This window comes from Neofelis nebulosa, chromosome 11 (assembly GCF_028018385.1).
Source record: "Neofelis nebulosa isolate mNeoNeb1 chromosome 11, mNeoNeb1.pri, whole genome shotgun sequence".
In the NCBI taxonomy this organism is placed as follows: domain Eukaryota; kingdom Metazoa; phylum Chordata; class Mammalia; order Carnivora; family Felidae; genus Neofelis; species Neofelis nebulosa.
In genome coordinates, this window is record NC_080792.1 from 88,786,591 (window position 1) to 88,802,576 (window position 15,986).

At 40.6% G+C, this 15,986-nt stretch overlaps 1 protein-coding gene across 3 annotated transcripts; it reads left to right on the forward strand.

Moving 5' to 3' along the window:
- The first annotated feature begins 1,066 nt into the window (after nucleotides 1–1,066).
- Nucleotides 1,067–13,654, forward strand: DENR (density regulated re-initiation and release factor). 3 transcript variants are annotated; one of them, XM_058691371.1, is made up of 8 exons: nucleotides 1,067–1,176; nucleotides 2,007–2,121; nucleotides 6,956–6,975; nucleotides 7,678–7,762; nucleotides 9,732–9,815; nucleotides 12,097–12,213; nucleotides 13,115–13,254; nucleotides 13,362–13,654. In XM_058691371.1, the coding sequence occupies exons 2-8, from the start codon at nucleotides 2,016–2,018 to the stop codon at nucleotides 13,404–13,406; spliced, it is 597 nt and encodes a 198-aa protein (XP_058547354.1). In that variant the 5' UTR covers nucleotides 1,067–1,176; nucleotides 2,007–2,015; the 3' UTR covers nucleotides 13,407–13,654. The 3 variants fall into 3 exon arrangements, with proteins under 3 accessions (XP_058547354.1, XP_058547353.1, XP_058547355.1); XM_058691370.1 differs by having other exon boundaries at nucleotides 1,081–1,220; XM_058691372.1 differs by lacking the exons at nucleotides 1,067–1,176; nucleotides 2,007–2,121 and adding an exon at nucleotides 4,618–5,855.
- The last annotated feature ends 2,332 nt before the right edge of the window (nucleotides 13,655–15,986 follow it).

Sequence of the window (15,986 nt, forward strand, 5' to 3'; positions counted from 1 at the left end):
CATAGTAGAAGGTGGGTGTCAGTAAATGGAAGTTATTATTGGAATCGAATGCTATTACTATTGGAATCACCCATGTTTGGGAACAAGATCTTCTTTCACTAGTTATGTAGAATCGACTCTTCTGTGGGAGGGGCCGGGGGGCCTCTTCTTTTATTTAGAAAATGATGTCAGAGTGGAGACCACAGCCTGGTGGAAAAGATTATGCCAGATGGCTTTGTGCACAAAGGAAATTGTAAGCAGAAAATTTAAGGGTGGTGGTGGCAAATCAAGTTGGCCTGGAAGGAGGGGAATGAGGCACAGGGCAGAACAAAATACAAAAGGGCAACCTCCACCAGCTACAGAGCACTTTTTGGTCATCGTTTTCCTACCCCTCATGACTCTACAAGCACCGTAGTATTATTACTCCCATTTCACAAACGGGATTCAGGTGGAGTACGGTTAGGGATTTTCCCAAATGAGACAACTGTATGGAAGCAAAGCAAACACGCCCCATGTTTGGTTATGTCTACCAGGTTTCCGGCTGCTTGGGGGACAGCCTGAGAGGGGAGAGATTAATTCCAACTTGCAACACATATAAGGATAGGTAAGCACGAGGAAGGTGATGAAAATCGTTGTTAGGATGGTGAGACTATGGGCGATGAGAACGATCTAAATAATGTTGATAACTATCTTTTCAAGAATAATTCAGCCAATGTAGGGAAAGGTGTTGAAACGAAATGCCTTTTCCAGCTGCCATTTCCCCGCGGAGGAGTGACTTATCCAACAGGCTGGGGGGGGGGGGGGGTTAGTCAGGACTCCAGGATGCACCCCAGACGGGGGATACATTCCCCAACTCATTAACAAGGAGTCACTGATGACTTAGGCGCACGTCCCCGCTTTCCCATCAGCGTTCGCTTCCGCTCGCGGACTGCCCACCTCCAGTTCTCTCCCGCGGGTAGCGAGCACCGCCTACTGGCTGTCAGCCGCTTGGAGGCCTGGCCCCGCCCCCCCCGAGCAAAACGCGCATGCTCTCCAATTCCTCTCCACCTCCGCCTCCAGGCGTCTCGCGACAGCCGCCCAGCGGCGGCCTGAATCTCGCGATAAAGGCTTATTGTCTCGCGGGACCGCGGCTGGCAGACGGGCTTTCAGGCGGCCCTGGCCGGGGAAGAGGAGTTGCATGTGTCGCTTCAGCTGGCGGTAGTGGCGGGAGCGGAGGCGGCGGGGGTTGTGCGACCGCCTGGGTAACGATTCCTCGTGCCTCTCTCTCTTCCGAGAAGCTCGTAGAGAGCGTGGGGGAAGCCGAGGTGCTGCCCGGCGGAAGGGGGCCGGGCCGAGCGTCTCCACACCCCCGCCCACATGGGCCCCTCTGGTGTCCCCGGGATTGCCCCTTTGCCTCACGTCTTCCCCTAACACCTGGCCGTCCTTGTCGCCTCAGTGCTCTTACATTCTGCCTCTTCCTGATTCTTCTGCCCCCATTTTCTCTCTTCAGATTTTAGTCTCCCCGCCCCCTCCCACTTCCAACCCCTTTCTCGATTCCTGTGTCCCTCCCTTGGCGCTTCGCTGCCCCCACACCCTGTATGGGGGGGCACCTCCAGTCACCCGCCCCTTCTTCGTAGGCTCTTCCAGCCTCTTTTCGTCCAGCTGCCTTGTGGCCTTTATTGCTGCAGTTTGCATCCCTTCCAGAGCACCCCCAGACCTTTTGCCCCGTCACTACGGATCCTTCTCCCCATCCTGTTATCCCACTGCTTCCTTTCACTCGTGTCCCTTTCCCCCATCCTTCACGGTCCTCTAGCTCCGGTCACTTGCTTCCCTGTAGACCTGTGGAGCTGGTAATGGTGCGCCCAGAATTGCTCATATTTTATGAATCCTAATGGAGCTTGTATCCTTCATTTGGGAACAGAACTGAACCAGATGTAGGGTTGAGGTATTTCTCGTGGGAGGAGGAGGAGGTGAGACTGCGTTTGAACACTGCTTCTCTGGGGTCTTGGTCCAAAAGAGTGAAAATGTGTTATTTTCCTTGCTTACAGGTTTGTGAGATGGCTGCTGATATTTCTGAATCCGGTGGACATGATTGCAAAGGAGAGCCGAGGGGCAATACCAAGTTAGATGCAGACTACCCACTTCGAGTCCTCTACTGTGGAGGCAAGTGTTACAAAGCAGAAAGTGGCTTTTACTCTTGTGATTTTTATGCATTGTCATAGTAGTTTCTCATTGGATTCTAGTAATCCTCTTCTCATCTTTGCTATTTGGTAAATCCTTACCTGGGGGTGGGGAGGGTGGGTAGTGGTGAACAGGGGGCATGGTTTAATAGATTTTCCCAACCTGTGCGACTTGTGTCTTGCTGCTTGGCCTGGAGAAGATTATGGTCCAGTAGGACTAGAGACGTGCAAATAAATTATTTCAGCCTAATGTTACTTGCTCATCTGGCTATGAAAGGAGGACGTCTTGGAAGACATGGAGTCTTAAGAGATGACAGGGACTGGATGAGGACTCGGGGAAGGGCGTCCCAGATGAAGTGAACAGCTGTGCAAGAAAAGGCTTGATGCATGTCTCTGGAGAAATGAGCAGCTTTGTATTAGCACAGGGTATAGTATAGGGCGGGTGTCAGTAGGGAATGGAAGATGATGAGGTTGGGGTGAGGGGTAGTAGGACAGTCTAAGGAAAGTGTTCTTGGTTTGACTAATAATCTACATATTAGCTCAAACCAGGATTCTCCGAGTGCTTTTCCTCATTTTCAATATAGAACATCCATGAGTTCGAAATGCCCTAATTTTATTAGCATTTTGGAAGGTTTCAGAAAAATTTGAAGGTACAAGATAGCAAAAGGGCAGGTAAATATTAATTTTTTCAGGAACTATATTTTTTTAATGTCTGTTTTTGAGAGGGAGAGAGCGTATGTGTGCATGAGCGGGGGGGGGGGACAGAGAGAGAGAGAGAGACAGAGCGAGAGCGCGCGAGACAGAGGATCCCAAGCAGGCTCTGTGCTGACAGTGCAGAGCCAGATGTGGGGCTCGAACTCACGAACCCGTGAGATCATGACCTGAGATGAAATCGGACACTTACAGAGCCACCCAGGAGCCCCAGGAAATGTTTTTGGCCATTTACTGTGTGCCTAGCAATGTTTTAGGTGCTGGGGACTGAGTAGTGAATAAGTAGTGAAAAGGTCCATGGTTTTGGAGTATAATAGAGTGATGTCACTCTAAAAGAGGTGATGTCACTGAGTTAAAATTTCATCAATTTGTCATTTAGTGTCAATGACATTTGACAATGACATTTAGTGTCAATAAATTGATGGAATTATTATTGTTACTTTGATAGTAAAAATTATTGTAGAATACCTTAGTAAGAATATAGGAATTCAGTAAGTGTAAGGAATTCAGTAAGTGTAAGTTCTCCTGAACTTTTTGTAGGGTTGATTGAGTTTTGTTATGATACTGATCCTATTTGGTGATAACTGTTTGCCTTTGGAGTCACAGACCAAAGTTTGCATCCTGACTCCAGCATTACCATCTATGTGACCTTGGGCAAGTTACCTAATTCAGTAAAGGATTGGAGGTCTGTTTCTTAAGGTCTGTACAATGAAAATGATGATTATATCCTAAGTCAAGTGATTTGTATAAAGGTCCTGGTATAGCAACTAACATGAGAATGTAGTACAATAAATGTTATTATTAGAGGAGTGTACTAGTTTAGTATGCTTTATTTATCTTGGTCACATGTAGTTAAGAGCTGTTGTTCTTTGTACTATTTCATCTAAGGCTCCATATCTTATAAGCTTCACCATTATTTTATGTTCCACCAGAAAGAAAAAAAAGCTGTCAGACTGACCTGTCATAATTATAAGTTGCATCCCTATAAAAATGAAAAAAAATTTAGAACTGATGAAATACAGTATACGAACACCATCCTGTTAAATTGTTTATGTCACTGCTAAGGTGACTTTTGAACAATTCCATTAAATATGCAAGCACCCAAGTAATAATTGGTGTTGACCAGAAGTTCCTAATGTTTTTAAGAGAGGTTTATTTTCATTTTCCTCCTTAGTTTGTATTGATATTCCTGGCACTAGGCTGGGGACAGGGTTACTTCTTCAAGGAGTTTATGGACCGCTTGTAGGAGAAGCACTTAAGAAATACTAAATTCTAAATTAGAGGATACTGATAATAACTGTGAGTTAAGAGTTCAGGAAAAGGTGGGATCTTTGTTCAGAGGGAAATAGGGAAATTTCCAAGGAAATGGGAGGCCTTAGAGAATGGGTAGAATTCTAAGGAAAAGCGAAGGAATTCATAAGAACAATATGGTGGTAAGATTTAATATGATTTCCTCAGGGGAGAGGAAAAGAGAGGGCTGATTGGAGAGGTGCTTGGGTGGCTTTGTCTGTTAAGCGCCTGACTCTTGATTTCAGCTCAGGTCTTGACCTCATGGTTCTGTGGGATTGTTCTTGAGATCAAGCCCTGTGTTGGGCTCTGTGATGACCATGCAGAGCCTGCTTGGGATTCTTTTTCTCCCTCTCTCTCTGTGCCTCTCCTCCATGCATGCAGGCATGTTCTCTCTCTCTCTCTCTCTCTCTCAAAATAAATAAACATGATAAAAAGTTTAAAAAAAAAAAAAAAGAAAAGAAAGGGCTGATTGGAATAGAGTGCTGGTTGGTGCAGAGTGAGGAACAAGGCTAGGTAGGATGAGGTCATTTCTCGGGAGACATTGTGTCTTCAGGATTGTGACTTCAGTATCTGAAGTCCATCAGAGTTTGAATCCCAGCTCAGCCATTTACTCACTTGGTCAGTTCCCTTATCCATTAAAAAGCCTACTTCAGAGGGCTGTTGAGAAGAATGAATAATACTCCACAAGGCTCCACTTCCTAATACCATCACGTTGGATTTCAACATACTGATTTCGAGGGGACACAAACATTCAGACCATACAGAAAGTCTCATGGATGATGATGCTTTGTTTTTCATGTTTTTCCAGTATTAGTGATGTGAAGTTTGATGGTAACTGCTAGTGCTTTGTGTTGAAAAACTACAGTTTGCAAAAAGAGATATTGACTTTATTATTATTTTTTTGATGTTTACTTATTTTTGAGAGAGAGCCAGAGCATGAGTCAGGGAGCGGCTGAGAGGGAGATGGAGACACAGAATCCAAAACAGGCTCTAGGCTCTGAGCTATCAGCACAGAGCCCGACACGGGACTTGAACCCACAAGCTGTAAGATCGTGACCTGAGCCGAAGTCAGACGTTTAACCGACTGAGCCACCCAGGCGCCCCAAAATTGACTTTGAAAGCAAGTAACAGTGAACCTGGAAGAATTGTCCAAATTTTTACATTGTATTAGAATTTTGTTGAACTGAATAGTCTTTGAAATGGCGTACAAAGTTATATAGCTTTCATATTTGCTGTAATGGCATTTAACCTATAATTATATCCTGAACTGTGGCTGGATGTCTGTACCTACTGGTATTTGAACTTTCATATCTCTAGCTAACCAGGGAGTGCTTTGGTGGAAGGAACTCTACACTTGAAATAAAGAGGTGCTAGATTGCTAGTTTTCTTCTGCCACATACCACCTTTGTCACTGGCTGAGCTATTTAACCTGTTTTTAGAGCTTCATCTATAAAATAGTGATGGTGAGGTGAGGAGAAGGCATACCTGTGTCACGAGTCTGGCACACAGCTGCACCACCTGTGTGTGTCATGTAATCCGATTCAGTGCTTAAGAGCGTGAGCTTCAGAAACAGACCAGGGTTCAAATCCTGTTTTACTAACCAGATGCAGTGGGTTACTTACTCGAAGTCTCCTCTTTCTCTTCGGTAATACAGGTGTGATTCTTCCAGGGTTGTGATGATGACACATAATAATGGACATAAAGATAATTGCTGTTGTGAGTAATGGCGCACCACCCCTCTTCTCCCTCACCAATCTCAAGATCTTGGACACACTGAACTACTCCATTTGCCACCTTAAAAATAAAAACAAAATAAGCAATTGACCCAGTAACAGAATTACATTTAAAATTGGGAAACCTTTTGAGTTCTTCTAGTGCGTTAGCCTGTACAACAATGATGAGCTTGAACCAGCATTCCCTGTAGCTTTACAGTTGCATAATCCTGTGTAGCATAATATGAAAAAGAAAAAGAAATACTAACTGCAAAGAGGTGGTAGCAAAAGTGCTATTGAAGTCTATAAATGTGTTAGTATGAATGAAAACTAGTGGCTATTGTGGTAAAGCTATCAAAAGAAATAACAATTGTCTGGGGTGCCTGGGTGGTTCCGTTGGTTGACTCTTGATTTTGGCTCAGGTTGTGATCCCAGGATCATGGGATCAAGCCCAATGTGGCTTTGTGCTGCGAGTAAAGCCTGTTTAAGATTCTCTGTCAAAAGATTAAAAAAAAAAAAAAAGAAATAACCAGTTTCATTCGAGCTTTACTTGTTCTCAGCTTAGCTTCAGACCCATTGAAGTGTTTCTGGAAAACCTTAAGATATACAGGATAGTATAGTTTGATGCTCCATCAGCTGAGGGATAGAGTCTTGTTTAGATAAAAAATAAAATTTGGTGCACCTGGGTAGCTCAGTTGGTTAAGCGTTCAACTCTTGATTTCAGCTCAGGTCATGATCTCACAGTTAGTGACTTTGAGCCCCGCCTTGGGCTCTGTGCTGACAGTGCTGAGCCTGCTTGGAATTCTGTCTCCCTCTCTCTGCCCCTCTCCTGCTCGTGCCTGTGGGAGTGCCCTCTTTCTTTCAAATTAAAAAAAAAAAAAAAACAAAAAACCATCAAGATAATACTTTTATTAGTCATGTGCCTTTTACCTCAAAAAAAAAAAAAACAAAAAAAACCATGGGTAGTATTCAAAAAGTGGTTCAGAATTACAGGAAAAAGTAGAAATGAAGCATTTTGTCAAATTTAAAATAAAAGTTACATGAGCCCTGTGTGCTTATATATATTTAAATTTTCTAATCTTTCTTTTCTCTGCATTTCCCCAGTCTGCTCATTACCAACAGAGGTAAGTTCTTTTAAAATTCTTTTTTTTCTTTAACTTCTGCATTTGAGGTTATTGACTTTAGAGCTAGCCTGAGAGCTTTTTTTAATTTTTCATTTTCTATCATTTAATTGTAGAGTTTCAGCTTTTTGTAGAGAACTGAATGATTTTATGGTCTTACAAATTGTTTTCTTTAGACTTGGAATCGTGTATATCACTTGCACTTGACTAGACAGTTTGGACTTTTGCATGGAACTCATGAATCGTTAGCTAATAAAGCAAGAGTAGCCTTAAAGCCAGAATCTAATGTCTAAGCGGAGGAGAGCATAAATTAAATTATGTATAAGATTTTCTGTTAGTAAGTTTCTGAGTCAGGCTCTGTGGGCAAGTCACAGAAATAGTGAGACACCTGTGTGCCCAAAGCAAAAATAAGCATGCTTGTTTTTGTCTGTTTGCTCCTTTTTCTAATGGCCCTTCTGTTTGATGGAGAGAAAATAAAGTACCGCAGTGAGGAGGTGCCTAATCCTTTTTAAATTCTAATTTCTTACGGGGCATTTCCTGGTGGAACACCGAATTCCTGTGGATAAAATGTCAGGTGGGAGTAGTTAGTTTCATCCTTCTTAATATAGCAACTTTAGGAAATGACTTTTAATTAAAATGTACTGGTTGACTGAAAATGTTCTGTTGTGACTCAGTTTGTTCTCCTCTCCTCCCTGCCTCCCTCAGTACTGTGAATATATGCCTGATGTCGCTAAATGTCGACAGTGGTTAGAGAAGAATTTTCCAAATGAGTTTGCAAAACTTACTGTAGGTATGAACATTTTTTTCTTTCATCAAAACTTGTATACCTGAAACAAATGCACATAAGGCATTATAAAGATAGGAACGAGCTCCTTTAGTAGGATATTACAAAATTGTATTTATAGCTATTGACTTTAAAACCACTTTACATTCTTGGGTTAAAATTTCTTATATAGAATCACACACTGCTTCATGTGTCTTATCTCTCACAGATAGCTTAGAACAACTTTCTTATAACAAGAGTAATAGTTTAGGGGCATTTGTATTTTCTTTTTTTTTTTTTTTTTTTTTTTATTTATTTTTGGGACAGAGAGAGACAGAGCATGAACGGGGGAGGGGCAGAGAGAGAGGGAGACACAGAATCGGAAACAGGCTCCAGGCTCCGAGCCATCAGCCCAGAGCCTGACGCGGGGCTCGAACTCACGGACCGCGAGATCGTGACCTGGCTGAAGTCGGACGCTTAACCGACTGCGCCACCCAGGCGCCCCCGGGGCATTTGTATTTTCACTCCTTCATTTAACAAATTATTTCTTGTGAGCATACTGTATACTACACATTGTCTAGATGCTGAGGATAAAGCAGTAAACAAAAGATTTACTCTTTGGAAATGATATTCTAGAAGGGTAAAACAAGACAAAATAAGTATGTTAAATAGTGATAAGTAGGGAATGGGGAGATAAGAATTGTTGGGAAGGGAATCTGAAATTTTAGGTGGGGGCAGGGAAGATTTTGCTGAAAAGATGGCATTTGAACAAAGACCTCAAGGAAGGGAGGGAGTGAGTCATTTGGATATCCGGGAGAACATTCCAGGTGCAGTGCAAGTGCAAAGGCCCTAAGGCAAGAGCTTACCTGTCATTCAGGAAACATCAAGGAGCTTATGTCTTGTCTGGAGCTTATGGAAGGAGGGGAAGGAGGGTCAGAGATGAAGTCAGAGAGGTAATGGAGGACCACACCTTCAATGCCAAGTCTTGGCTTTAATTCAGAATCAGATGAGCTATTGGAGAGATCTGAACGGAAGAGCAGTAAGGTCTAACTTTCGTTCAGTGTCATCTCTTAGGCTGCTGTGCTAAAGAATAGACTGAAGAGGGGCACAGGCAGGTAAGAGGCCGCGGCAGTGATCAGGTCGGGAGACCATGACGACCTGACCAGAATGGTAGTGGTGGAGGTTGTGAAAAGTGGTCAGATTCTCAATATGTTTTGGAGGTAGAGCTGACAGGGTTTTTTGATATGTTACATGTGGGATGTGAGAAAAGGAGGCATCCAGGGTTTTGGCAACTAGAAAAATGGAGTTGCCGTTGCCAGAGGAAAGGAAGCCTGCAGAGGAACAGATTTCTTCATTTTGTTCAAATGTTGGCTTCTGTTACAAGATTGCTGGAAATGAAGGCAGTAGCAGGAAGAAAGGAAAGCCTGGGCTGGGAACAGGCCTATCAGATGTACTGACGTTATTCCATTGTTTGCTGTTTTGATTTTCCGATTGTTTCCAAGACGCACAATCCCTAAGGCCCTTTTGGATAGTAGCTACATAGTCATTGTCCGTGGTTGGAGAAGAACCCTAAAGTTGGTTGTTACAGTCAGTCTGCATGGTCATGGTCAGCCCTGGACATGAGCTGTGTAAGTCATGATATGATTTGAGGAGGGAGTCGTCTTACTCAGGACCAGACTTCCTGTTACCTAGATAGTATGTTCAGATGCTAAACACTCCTGCAGGGTCTGAGTGTTTTATGCTGCTTTCATGTGGCTAAAAGGATCCTAATCCTCTCATATCCAAGACTTTATTTTGTCTTCTATCACCATACACTTTACCATAATGACCAGAATTAGACTCGATAAGAAGTTAGCAGTATAATCATTTGGTTTATAAATGACATGCTCTGTTGTTGGCAAGATGCCTTAATTGTATAAGAAGTTGCTCAGAGTTGATTTTTTAAGGTTATTTTGAAGTGATTGTTAATGCTTTTGGATTTAATTGTTAAATCTAGAAAATTCGCCCAAACAAGAATCTGGAATTAGTGAGGGTCAAGGCACAGCAGGGGAAGAAGAAGAGAAGAAAAAGCAGAAGAGAGGTAAGGCCTAAATCTGTGGCGTGATTTATATAAACACACCTTCCCTCTACCAGAGGAAATACGAAATGAAGACAGTCCCAAAGGCAGCAATACCTACCTGCTATTTTAGTTCCATATGTATACCCTACAGAATGAGACAGAATCATATTCTCAAGATGACTGGATGTCATATGATTTGGGCTTTATCAGTAAATTGGACCTACGAAAACATGCTTTATTTGCTGCATACATATGTAAAAAGCGACCGACCACTTTGTTTATGACTTGAAAACTTTGTTACCTGTGTATTCTATTTAGTTGGAGTGAGGATGTTTATAAAAGATTTTATTCTCTCATGTTGTCAGCTCAGTTGAATTAAAAAAAATTTTTTTTAATGTTTATTTATCTTGAGAAAGACAGTGTGTGAGTGGGGGAGGGGCAGAGAGGGAGACACAGAATCTGAAGCAGGGTCCAGGCTCCCAGCTGTCAGCACAGAGCCCTACACGGGGCTTGAACTCACAAACTGTGAGATCATGACCTGACCCGAAGTCTGACGCTTAACTGACTGAACCACCTAGGCGCCCCTGAATTTTTTTTAAAACAACTGTTGCATATACTTATTTCTCCTCCTTGTAAAATAAATTCCTGTACTCTGGATCTTGTCCCTGCCTGTTTCTTCTTCCTTAATTATTCTCCCCTGTGACTAAAATTAGCTTAGTAATAAGGACTTTGCATCTTTCAAGAAAAATTCCCTCAAAAGTCCATGTCTTTACCTTATGCCTTGCCCTGCCCTTCTTAGCCAGACTTCTTTAGTAAGACTGGACTCACATCCTTGCTCTTCTGTCCCTCATTGTTCATGCCTCATTCCATCCTAAGCTGACTGTCACACCACTGAAATTCCTTTAATAGGGGTCATCAGTGGCTCAGTAATTGCTAACCAAAAAGAGTGTTCGGGCACACACTTCTTGAAATGCTGTATGTACTGCCTTGGTTTTTGTGATAGACTTCTTTCTTCATTCTCCCTGTCACTCCTCTTTGGTCTTCTGTACAGACTTCTCTTCTTATCTGTCCCTAAAGAGCTGTATTTCCCGGGATCCTGTCCTCAGCCCTCATACCTTCTCATTCTGCAGCTTTCTCCCTGAGTGATTCTTTCACATCCCTCACTGCTGACACCACTCCACACTTGAAATTCCTGTACCTCTAGTACGCTTGAGATTCCTGGCCTCTGTCTCTAGACTGGCAGTGTGCATGGTCCCCCAGGCATCTCAAAAGCAGTATTCCACAAAAACCTTACTAAGTCCCAAATCTATGTGTTTTGGTTAATGACAGCATACTTTATCCAGTCATCCGAGCCAGAAACCTGAGACTCCTCTTGGGTCCTCTTTCTTTACTCCTTTTAGTTCTAAATTCTGTTGTGTTTCTTCTCCTTACTCTCTTTATCCTGTGCCTAGTCACCATTGCTGTTATCACTACTTTGTTAGATTTTGATTAATTTTCATCTGAACTAATGTAGGAGCCTCTGGTGGCCTCCCTGTCAGCCTTACTCTTCAAACGCTCACGCTCCACACTGTAGAGTGATCTCATAAAACCTAAATCTGGTAATTTGACTCCTGTATAGTTCTTCACTGGCTTTTCTTCTGCTTCGATATAAAGTCTAGTAACAGCTTCTTGCACTAGTCCTTTTATGACCGGTAGGTTATCTTTTGCTTTTCTGGCTTTATCTGCAACACGTTCGTAAGCATCCTTCATCAGGACAATTGTAGTTCTCAAATATAATGCCTTCTCTTATCTTTGTACTTGCTCCTTTCTTCTGGGGTTCCTTTTTTACTGTGTCTCTCCAGCCCTTCTGCTTTCATCTGGACAGTTCTTATTCTATAAGAACTTAAATGCCATTTCTTCTCAGAAACCATTTCTGTCCTCTGGAAGCATAGTAAGCCATTCCTCTGCAAAGCTATGGTAGTGCAGTATTCATGGATCCTATATAGTATATATCAGGTTGCAGTACTTATTAAACTTTTTTTGTCTCCCTTCACTAGACTGAGAGTCCCTGGAGGGCAGGGACTGTGTTTTCTTCGGTTCGTCTTTGTGTTTTCAGCCCTTAATACAGTGCTTGGCTGGCACATATTAATTAGTTAGTATTTATTGGATGAATACTCATGCATGTATTTATTAGTTTTGTATTAGAAGAAGAAACTTTAGAAATTAATATTTGGTATCTTTTGAAAATTAACAAACTTAGAGACAGTATTCTGTATGTTAAACACGAAACAATTAATGCTGAGCTCTTTTTTAATAAATAAAGGTGGAAGGGGTCAAATAAAGCAAAAAAAGAAGACTGTACCACAAAAGGTTACGATAGCCAAAATTCCCAGAGCAAAGAAGAAATATGTAACAAGAGTATGTGGCCTTGCAACTTTTGGTGAGTTAAGTATGTTTAAGATGTGTGAACTATCTTCTCTCTTGCTCTCTGCCTCCTTCCCTCCCTCTCCCTGTCTTTATCTTGCTCTTTCCGTCTCTTTCTCTGTTACCATCCGACATCATGAAAATTTCACAGATCTATTTTTTGCTAAGAAGATACAAAATGAGATTTTGCATTTCTAACTATAGCTCCAAAATCAAATTTTGAAGAAATTTAAAAATCTTTTGCAGAGGGGACTAGTTTAACTTTTTCCTTCCCAGAATTCCTGCTTGGGCACATTTTATGTGGAATGAGAAGGGCTAGGTAGGATATCTTTTGAAGCCTATCAGTATTGCGCCTCTGTCCCTGCAGGCTTGGATGGCAAAGAGTAGCAAAATGGCTCGTGCCCTCTGGGAATGACAGTAGAGGGTGAGGGAAGGTGGATATTGGCCCAGTGTCCTGCTTCAGAGCTTCTTGTGGAGGCCTTGAATGAACAGCAAAATTGTAAACCAGAGTCCCTTCTTGTGACAGCGCAGGTTAAAAAACAATCACGAGATAGTAGGTTTGTTTCCCTGCTGTAAATTTTTGTCTTGTAAAAAGGGATAAACAAAGGAACTTTGTTGTACTTGGAAATGTACATATAATGCTTGGAATCAATATGTTCCTGGATTTATTTGGGTCTTACTATATGAGCTATGAACAGTGCTGTTTTTATGTACTGAAGCTTTATTTGGCCTTGAAAATGAGTTGAGTTGTTAGGACCACTGCCTATGGTAGTTTGTAATTATTCTGAAAGGAATACAAAACCCATTAAGGTGATCTGTTTTATGAATTTAAGATGAAGATTAAATTTAAAAATGGAAAAATATCTTTGATACGACTCCAATTATAGTCTTGCTATTTCTTTTTTTATAAATAACAGAAATTGATCTAAAAGAAGCACAAAGATTTTTTGCTCAAAAATTCTCCTGTGGTGCCTCAGTGACAGGAGAGGATGAAATCATCATTCAGGGAGACTTTACAGATGACATAATTGATGTCATTCAGGAAAAATGGCCAGAGGTGAGTAGGTAGAATGTGTGCATCTGTGGAAATAAGTTTTTAAAGCAAGATTCTTCCGTGTTATTTGATACCACAATTCACGAGATGTAATTATTTGTGTTTTATAGGTGGATGATGATAGCATCGAAGATCTTGGAGAAGTAAAGAAGTGATTTTGAAAATTTGTCTCTATTTAATGATTTGAACTGAGAGTTGATATGGCCAAAGGGAGAGAGGCCTTTTAAAAATATATATATTTATCCTACAGTAAAACTGTAGACTACCCTCACCCTTGGCATTTTCACTGTTCTGTATAAGGCTGCTTGTTTTTTTTATTGCCAAAGTCTAATAAACAGGGGAGACTGTCATGCTTATGCATGAAATAGAATTTAGTCAAATAAAAATTTTTGGTCATTTGGTACTGACTTTTCTCTTTCTCTTTTTAACTTTTTATTTTTGGAAAAACACTAGATTTTTTGTGCAAAGCTTTTCTGTTTCTTATCTTAAAATAATCATGATTTAATGAGTTAATTTTCTTAAAAATAGTCGTGATTTAATTAAATCATGATTTAAAGCTGCGTAATGTTTGAAAGAATTTGAATTTTGGCTTCATCACCATTAACGATTGTCTCCTTGCTTCTTTGGTGTGATAGTTTTGAGATGCTTGGGCATCTAATAGATTTGTGGTTGAATTTGCTTCATTGTTACCAACCAAGTCCACTCTGTGGTCACATTAACTTAATGTTGGTAGGAGTTGTTCAGTTCTGGAGATTATTTGGTAAAGTATACTAAAGCCTTAAAACCATCTGCAGTCAGACCCAGTAAGCCACTTAGTTGACATTATCCTAAAGATAGAATCATTCTTGCTTAGAACTGTGGATGAGGGTGTTCATCACAATGTTACTCATAGAAAAATTGCAACTGATATAAATGAACAATTGGGAAATGGTTAGAGAATGAAGGTGCACCATATGGTAGAATTTTCATATATTTTTAAATATTTTCCAAGAATACTTCGGAAACATGTTCGGTGATGTTAAGTAGGGGGTCAGATCCCAAATCCATTTTATACATGATCACCATTGTTTGCAGTGAAAGACCATTGAGAGATGCTGCAAATTCTTGTTCTAGCTATAAATTCTGAGAATAAAATTCTACCCAATTACAAAGAATATACACCCGTGCTCTCTCTCTCTCTATATATAGGTAGTCTGGGAAATAACAATTGAAATGAGTCTTTCTCAAGAGAAACAGTGACAATGAATTTTAATGAATGCACTAAATGAATTTAAACTTTGTTTTTGTAAAGGTCTTAAGTCAGGTGCTACAAATTGAAAAGAAGACTCCTGGTATTTTAAATTGCTATGGACACCTTTAAGAAATTTAGAACCCATTGTTTATTGTCCTGCAAAGTACAATTTTGAATGAATGAGTGGTTTTTTTTAAAATAATTAACATCTTAGAAAAAATGTGTAATAAAGATGCAAATTAAGGAAATGAAATTCTGCATTAACTGTGAATTTTACTAAATATGAGTATCTGATGAAGCAAATTTATCCATCAAGACCATTTGGTATGTGTTGTGTATGCTGTTGGTGCTGGAAGACGTCTATGTGCCTGTATCAACCATGTGACTTCATGTAAAGATTCTCAATGTTCACAGTTCTTGGCAAATGCAGTTTTAATCCATATAAAGCCAGCAGTGGATGTTACTGCAGGATAATGGAGGATTAAAATTGTCCTTGTGTATAACATGTGTGAATCTTTTCCTTCAACCAGAAATTTAAAATGCAGCATTAGTTTACTCTCTGGTTAAAATATACTGAGTTCAAGGATTGACTTTAATTCATTCTCTTTATGTATTCTGTAAATGTTTTCACTGTCTAGTATTTTTAGCAAAAAGAATACTAACCTTTAAACAGCCTTATGTTATAATTGTAAAAGACTTACCACAATTAAGCTGGCAGTTTAAATGCAAACCCAGCTTTGATATGTAGTATTTCATTCATTAAAAAAAGCATAGATGCTGACAATAAGTGATTTTTACATTGTTTTAGTTATTACATAGAAGCCTCAGTAAATCAGCTGTTGCTTAAGATAAAATACATGGTAGCTTTCTCACTGATAGTTAAAAAGTTGATAAATTACTGTTTTAAAAATGAATTCTAGTTTTTAGATCCTGTTTTTTCTAAATTACTTAGGATATCTGGTAGGGAGACTGGAATGAGTCTGTTTAGTTCATCAGTTAGAATTAGACTGAGTATAAAATCAGATGCAGTGTAATTCTTGGAGCTTTCATAAAACGTCATTTTTTTTAAAAATTCTATTCTCAAAGGTCTTTTCTGTTTTAAAGAAAACCTGTGGGAGTGAACTTAAAATATTGAGATTTTTGATGTGCAACTAGTCAACCATACTCCTCTCACCACACTGAATTTATTTACCAATCTCAAAGTGAGCCTCATTTTTTCTCCTTTATGTACATAACCTTTTTTTTTTTTTAAGATTTTATTTCTTTAGAGCACGTGAGTGGGGAAGAGGGAGAGAATCTTGAGCAGGCTCTATGCTCAGTGGAACTCGATGCGGGGCTCAATCCCACAACCCTGGGATCATGACCTGAGCCAAAATCGAGAGTTAAGACACTTAACTAATTGAGCCAACCAGGTGTCCCTTAAGATTTTATTTTTAAGTAATCTCTGCACCCAATGTGAGGCCCAAACTCACAACCCCAAGATCAAGAGTTGCATGCTCTTGTC